Below are 8,333 nucleotides of genomic sequence, written 5' to 3' on the forward strand. Positions count from 1 at the left end.
GCCGCAACCTCTGCCTGCCGGGTTCAAGTGATTCTCCTGCCTCAGTCTTCCAAGTAGCCAGGATTACAGGGATGCACCACCACACCTGGCTAATTTTGTATTTTTAGCAGAGATGGGGTTTCTCCATGATGGTCAGTCTGGTCTCAAACTCCCGACCTCAGGTGATCAGCCCGCCTCGGCTTCCCATAGTCCTGAGATTACAGGCGTGAGCCACCAAGCCAGGCCTTGTCCTGTTTGTCTTTGCTTATTCATTTAAAGAGAATACAGAGGGACAGAAGGTGGAAACCTTGGTTTTCGTAGCCCAACTTCCATAGAAGGAAATGCTAGTGGCCCAAAAGTTGCCATGAACCTCTTTCAAAAGCTCTTCATATGGCCAGGCGAGGTGGCTCACGCCTGTAATTCCAACACTTTGGGAGGCCAAGGCAGGCAGATCACTTGAGGTCAGGAGTTCAAGACCAGCCTGGCCAACATGGTGAAATCTCGTCTCTACAAAAAATACAAAAAAAATTAGCCAGGTATGGTGGCAGATGCCTGTAAACCCAGCTACTCGGCAGGCTGAGGCAGGAGAACTGCTTGAACCCAGAAGGTGGAGGTTGCAGTGAGCTGAGATTCCCGGCACTACATTCCAGCCTGGGCAACAGAGTGAGATTCCATCTTAAAAAAAAAAAAAAAAGAGCTCTTAATACTTAATCTGCTAATAACAATGAGGGGGAAAAAATGGCATACAATAAAGTTCTTCGGAAGAAGTCAGATGTCACTATATTCATCACAGGATTTTACAAAAGCCATGTCTCTTACCTGTTTGCAGAGTACTAGGGAAAGACAAGGTGACTTTTTCATCTTCATTCTGATAGTTAAATCCTGTAGCATGTATTTCTGAAATGAGAAAAAAAAATTAATTCACAATTCTGACTGGACTGACGACGAAATCAAGAATGCAGCAATTAACATTTTTAAGAGCAAAATCTCTACAAAAACTAAATATTCTTAATTTGGTGAATTAAGTTATTATTAGCAAGAGTTTCATTTCAAATTAGCCCATTCTAGGCTACATTACCTAAGTTAAATATGCTCCTTAAACATAATTATACATTCTTTACAAATTCATAAAATGTCAGTGATGTACAGGAAACAAAGCTTTATAAATGTGATGTTTTTCTACCAGATTTCCAGACATGCTTCATTCCCATCCTGTGTTACTATGATATTGCTATGTTGCAGTCTTATTCATGAATATTCAAGACTTGGGAATTTGCCAATATTTCAGTGTTAAAGATACATCAAGGAAAGTTGTGTTTCCCCAAAGATAAGTAGCAATTCAAACTAAGATATAAATCATACCCACTTCTGGTCAAATTATTTGTTGCTACATGAAAACAGGTGTGCAAATTAAATTAAGGTTTGACTTACTCTCTGTCAGGAATGAGAAGAGACTGCTGCTTATTTGACTGATACCTCAGGATGCTTGGATGACATGTTAGGGAAATAACCAAAGAGACCAATTTCTGACTATGTCCTATCCCGATTCCAAATGAAAAACTGGTCAGTTAGGCCAGGCATGGTGGCTCACGCCTATAATCCCAGCACTTTGGGAGGCCGAGGTGCGTGGATCACCTGAGGTCAGGCTTTCGAGAACAGCCTGGCCAACACGGCGAAACCCCGTCTTTACTAAAAATATAAAAGTTGGCCAGGCATGGTGGCACATGCCTGTAGTCGCAGCTACTCGGGAGGCTGAGGCATGAGAATTTAGAATCACTTGAAGCCAGGAGGCAGAGGCTGCAGTGAGCCGAGGTTGTGCCACTACAGGATGTAAAGAAACTGAAGCATATATTGCTAGTGGGAATGTAAAATGGTGCAGTTACTTTTGCCAAACAGTTTGGCAATTCCTCAAAAGGTTGAATACAGAGTTATCATGTGATACAGCAATCCCACTCCTAAGTATATATCAAAGAGAAATGAAAACATATGTCCATATGTTTTTATACAAATGTTCGTAGCATAATCTATAATAGCAAATGTTATATTGTACATAGTAGCATTATCTATAATAGCCCCAAAATGAAAACAACCCAAATGTTCATCGACTGATGGAATGGATAAAATGTGGTATATATCCATACAACTGAATGTTGACAATAAAAAGAAATGAGGGGGTGGAGGGGTAATAAGATTTTTAAAAATGAAATGAAATAGCTGAATAGCTGATACATGCTACAACATGAATATCCTTGAAAACATTATACTAAGAAATCAGCCACATATTTGTCCATAACAGGCCAATCTATGGAGGCTGAAAGTAGATTCATGTTTGCCTAGGGCTAGGTGATAGAGGGGAAAAAGGCAGGGTACTTTCTTCCTGGAGTTCAGAAAGTATTCTAAAATTGATTCTGCTGGGAGTAACTGGGCCATTACACCTGGCCCAATTACTTTAAATTGAACAACATATGACTTAGCAAACATACATTAGAGTTTGAAGCAACCTTGGTCAATTGTAGTTTCAGACATTCTACAAAGGGCCACCACCATTTATCCAATTGCTTAACCCAAAAATATGAAATCATTCTGACCCCCTCCCTCCATGTCTGCCTGTCTCATAACAAACATCCAATAAGCAAATTCAATGGCTATAACCTTTAACCCCATGCTACTTTTCAATGCCTCCACCACTACAACCCCAGTCCAATACATCATTATCTTTCTCCTAAACCATTACAATATGCTCTTTTTTGTAATATTGCTGTTTTACAGTCTACTCTTCACATCGCAGTGAGTCCCAAAAAAGTTGGGTTGAGGCAGGCAAATGTATAAAGAAGGGAAAAAAGGCATAAACCATAAAAGAAAAAAAACTGGTATGTCAGATTACATAAATATTTAAATACTTGTGATTTACCATATATCTATATTAAAGTACTTGTGATTTATCAAAATACACTGTTAAGAAAATGAGCAGGCAGCCAGGCATGGTGGCTCACACCTGTAATCCTACCACTTTGGGAGGCTGAGAGGGGTGAATCAGGAGTTTGAGACCAGCCTGGCCAACACATTGAAAACCTGTCTCTACTAAAAATACAAAAATTAGCTGGGCTTGGTGGCGGGTGCCTGTAATCCCAGCTACTTGGGAGGCTGAGGCAGGAGAATCGCTTGAACCCAGGAGGCAGAAGTTACGGTAAGCTGAGATCGTGCCACTGCACTCCTGCCCGGGCAACAGAGCTACACTGCATCTCAAAAACAAAAAGAAAGAAAACAAAAGAAAGATGAGAGAGAGAGGAAAGAAGAGGAGAGAGAGAAAGAAAGAGAGAAAAAGAAAGAGAGAAAGAGAGAAAGAAAATGAACAGGCAAACTACATATATATATGATGACACAAAGATCTTCTGAGATGTACATAAAAACACCTACAACGAGGCCAGGTGCAATGGCTCACGCCTGTAATCCCAGCACTTTGGGAGGCCAAGGCGGGTGGATCATGAGGTCAGGAGTTCAAGACCAGCCTGACCAACATGGTGAAACCCTGTCTCTACTAAAAATAGAAAAATTAGCTGGGTGTGGTGGCACGTGCCTGTAATCCCAGCTACTCAGAAGGCTGAGGCAGGAGAATCGCTTGAAACCAGGAGGCAGAGGTTGCAGTGAGTTGAGATCACGCCACTGCATTCCAGCCTGGGTGACAAAACAAGACTCCATCTCAAAAAAACAACAAAAAATACATGCCATTATAAAATGACCACAAGCAAAATCAAAAGATAAGTAAACACTGGCAAAAAAATGCCCCAACTCATGGTGGAAAGTTAATTTCACTCACATATAAACACTTCATTTTTAAAAATCAATAAAAGGAATAACAACGCAATTTAAAATGGACAAAACATTAATTACAGAAAAGAAAATAGAAAAGCTTTTTTTTTTTTTTTTTTTGGAGACGGAGTTTCGCTCTTGTTACCCAGGCTGGAGTGCAATGGCGCAATCTCGGCTCACCGCAACCTCCGCCTCCTGGGTTCAGGCAATTCTCCTGCCTCAGCCTCCTGAGTAGCTGGGATTACAGGCACGCACCACCATGCCCAGCTAATGTTTTGTATTTTTAGTAGAGACGGGGTTTCACCATGTTGACCAGAATGGTCTCGATCTCGTGACCTCGTGATCCACCCGCCTCGGCCTCCCAAAGTGCTGGGATTACAGGCTTGAGCCACCGCGCCCGGCCTTTTTTTTTTTTTTTTTAAGATGGAGTTTGCTCTTGTTGCCCAGGCTGGAGTGCAATGACACAATCTTGGCTCGGCGCAATCTCAGTTCGTTGCAACCTCTGCCTCCCAGGTTCGAGTGATTCTCCTGACTCAGCCTCCTGAGTAGCTGGGATTACAGGCATGTGCCACCATGCCCCACTACTTTTTGTATTTTTAGTAGAGATGGGGTTTCTCCATGTTGGTTAGGCTGCTGGTCTTGAACTCCTGGCCTCAGGTGATCCACCCACCTCAGCCTCCCAAAATGCTGGGATTACAGGCATAAGCCACTGCGCCCGACCTACAAATAGTTTTTAAAATATAATGAAAAGCTGGTTGGTTTTGTTTACAATTAACTAAATTTTTTTTTACAGTTAACTAATGTTGGTATTTCACCGGGACGATTTAACAGATGAAATGGGTTTCAAGTTCAGAACACCATTTCTTCTTCCTTATTCCATTTCACTTTTTAAATGTTAGCCCTCTACAAACACACACACATGCTCTGCATCAAAAAAGCCTTCCTACATTAATCCTTGAGCATGATAACCTTGCATTGAAAGGTAAATCATTAGTTGAATCATGAAACATTTTCTTCCCCTTGTGTAGAAAAATCAAATTGCTTTTTCTCTGCTCTTAGGCAACAATATTCAACACAGTAGACTTCTGAGACCAAATGTGGGGGGATTCCTCCCTATCAACAAGCAAGCAATCAATTCTGCAGCAGGTACGACCAGCTGAGCGCCTTCTAATCCAATTCAATTTAATGCAATCTACCTGGAGATACCATCAGATCCCACAGGTTGAGAAAGGGCTTAGTCCCAAAAGACTGCCCCCACTTCAGACACTAGCTGTAAGGCCAAGCCTCATCCAGAACTTCTGAACAACCAGCTTCAAGTTAGTGTTCCCATGACCTCTTCTTAGGTTTCATTAATTTGCTAAAGCACTGCCAAGAACTCAGGAAAACAGGTGTACTGATTTATTATAAAGAATAGTACAAAGAATACAGATGAAGAGATGCACAGAACAAGCATGTGGAAAGAGGTGCAGAGCTCTCATACCCTCCCTAGGTACACCACCCTCCAAGAACCTCCATATGTTCAGCTATCCAGAAGCTCTCTGTACCCTGTCCATTACTTCACTGGATAATCATGACTAAAACACAGACAACCGTGCAGAAATATTGGACAGCCAGGTGCGGTGGCTCACACCTGTAATCCCAGCACTTTGGGAGGCTGAGGCAGGCAGATCACCCGAAGTTTCGAGTTCAAGACCAGCCTGACAAACATGGAGAAACCCGGTTCCTACTAAAAATTCAAAAATTAGCCGGGCATGGTGACTCATGCCTGTAAGCCCAGCTACTTGGGAGGCTGAGGCAGGAAATTGCTTGAACCTGGGAGGCAGAAGTTGCAGTGAGCCGAGATTGCACCATTGCACTCCAGCCTGGGCAACGAGCAAAATTCTGTCTCAAAATAAAAAAGAAAAGAAAAATACGATTGTACAAAAAGAGTAGGATCTAATGCTAACAGACTGAGTGGGGAACCCAGCAAGGCCTCTCTGTTCAGATTCTTACTGGCCTCTCTGTGCAACATTCTTTCCTCCCAAGTACGGGGCAGGACCCCTTCTGAAATGGGGGTCTTATGACCTCCAATCAGACAAGGTAGGTCGGATAATTTCAGCTCCAAGACAGAATGTTGGGGGACAATTAGAGTATATTTTTAGTTTCTATGGCCTGGAGAGAAGGAGCAAGTAAAAGAAAGGCAAGAAAAGGTCAGAGAGAGATTGTTTTCTGAGGCCTATTTCTGAGGTCTAAAGTACCCCAACATTATTACAAAAGACTGTCTTTCACTTTTATTGCTCTGAAGCTATTCCGAAGCCACTTCAGAAACCAAGAATAAAAGGCCAAATATTTCAATAAAATATATGTTTATTGTTTTAGTCACTCAGGAAATAACAGGGACTATGGGTGTTCTATGAAACTCTGGCCAAAACCAATATATATATCATAATATAACCACAACTTTCTTTTTCTTTTTTTTTTTTTTTTTTTTGAGACAGGGTTGGCTTGTCCAAGTGCAGTGGTGTTTACAACTAATTGATCACAACCAGTTACAGATTTCTTTGTTCCTTCTCCACTTCCACTGCTTCACTTGACTGGCCAAAAAATAAAAATAAAGAGACAGGATTGGCCAGGCGCAGTGACTCACACCTGTAATTCCAGCACTTTGGGAGGCCGAGGCAGGAGGACTGCCTGAGATCAGGAGTTCGAGACCAGTGTGGTCAACATGGTGAAAACCCAGAGACAGGGTCTCACTGCATTGCCTAAGCTGGTCTTGAACTCCTGAGCTCAAGCAATCCTCCTGCCTTAGCTTCCCAAAATGCTGGGATTGCAGGCATAAGCCACCATGCCAGGCCCCCTTTATGTCTATACATAATAAAACTTAATCACATAAAAGGAAGTATAGGGAAAATGAGAAGTACAAGATGGTTTTCTCAAGAGGCCACATTTTAAAAAGATTGAAATTTTTAAAAATAGCCAAAATCATTATTGCTTATACCACTTAAGCCTCTAGTGGATTCTGCTTTGATATTACATCAAGATGCGGAAATAAAATCTTCTAAAATTCCAACATCAGAAGTGCCAAGTCAACTGTACTTCAAATTTTTCTTTAGAAATTATCTATTTGAAACTCAATGTATTTTCCTCCAAGCCACTGCTATACTTAAATAACAAGTAACCTAAATCATGTAATTCTATATGGCCCACATATACCAGTGTAGCTCAGTACCAGCTCAAACACATTGTGAGGTTGCTTTGGTTTTTGATTCAGATGGCAACCTTCCTATCATATTGTTTATGTGGTTTTTAGAACGCAGTTCATGGTTCAAAAAAAATAGTTCACAGTTGAAAGGTGGCCTACAGTGGCCACCTGCTACTTTGAACATACTTTGTTTCTCCATAAAGCTGAAAATAATGTTGCAATGGGAAAGAAAACACATCATTCTGGAGGATATCCAAGGGGGATTCAAGTGAAAAATGGAACCAAGAACTTACTTTGCAAGGCTCCAAGGTGACCTCCTTCTCATACTAGGGCATAAAAGCCAATCAGAAATATGCCTAGTTATAATTCAAGCAGTATCTACACTGATATTTTCAAAGGGATTTGATATTAACATAATGTAGTGATGGTCCTATCTTATTAGGCTATCTAAAAAGTCTAAAAAGAATGAGCATGTGCCAAATATAAATCTGGTTCAACAGAACCAAAAAAAATTCCTTCTTGGGTGCACCTGTTCTTAATAAATGACTATGAAGTATTTCATTAAAATCACTTAGATTCTAGAACAGGATTTCCATTGATTATGTGATCGTACACTGTTACTTAATCTGTGTAGGTCTCAGTTTCTTTATCTATTTTTTTTAAGGGCTTTATTTTAGGTAATAAAGGAGCATATAATTCAAACTAATTCTCTCTCTCCCTCTCTCCTCCCAAGGGGGAAAACATTCCGGGTTTTTTTTGTTTTTGTTTTTGTTTTTTGAGACGGAGTTTTGCTCTTGGTACTCAGGCTGGAGTGCAATGGCGCAATCTCAGCTCACCGCAACCTCCGCCTCCTGGGTTCAAATAATTCTCCTGCCTCAGCCTCCCGAGTAGCTGGGACTACAGGCGTGCGCCACCATGCCCAGCTAATTTTTGTATTTTGAGTATACACGGGGTTTCACCATGTTGACCAGGATGGTCGCAATCTCTTGACCTCGTGATCCACCCGCCTCGGCCTCCCAAAGTGCTGGGATTATAAGCGTGAGCCACCGCGCCCAGCTGAAAACACTCCTTAAAAGAATCATAGGCCAGGAGCAGTGGCTCATGCCTGTAATCCCAGCACTTTGGGAGGCTGAGGCGGGTGGATCATGAGGTCAGTTCAAGACTTAGCCTGGCCAAGATGGCGAAGTCCTGTCTCTACTAAAAATACAAAAATTAGTCAGGTGTGGTGGTGGGCACCTGTAATCCCAGCTACCTGGAAGACTGAGGCAGATAATTGTTTGAACCCGGGAGGCAGAGGTTGAGGTGAGCTAAGATCACCCTGCTGCACTCCACCCTTTGAAACTGGGCAAGACTCCATCTCAAA

General features: G+C 41.8%; 1 protein-coding gene across 1 annotated transcript in view; it reads right to left on the minus strand.

Annotated features, from left to right (window-relative positions):
* The window catches only part of NPEPPS (aminopeptidase puromycin sensitive), a 105,111-nt gene that overhangs the window by 59,785 nt on the left and 36,993 nt on the right, over nucleotides 1-8,333 (minus strand). The window contains exon 3 of the mRNA XM_017497067.1: nucleotides 799-876. Within this exon, the coding sequence (XP_017352556.1) occupies nucleotides 799-876 (78 nt within the window). The remainder of the gene's footprint in view (nucleotides 1-798; nucleotides 877-8,333) is intronic.

This window comes from Cebus imitator, unplaced genomic scaffold, assembly GCF_001604975.1.
Source record: "Cebus imitator isolate Cc_AM_T3 unplaced genomic scaffold, Cebus_imitator-1.0 Scaffold228, whole genome shotgun sequence".
NCBI lineage: Eukaryota > Metazoa > Chordata > Mammalia > Primates > Cebidae > Cebus > Cebus imitator.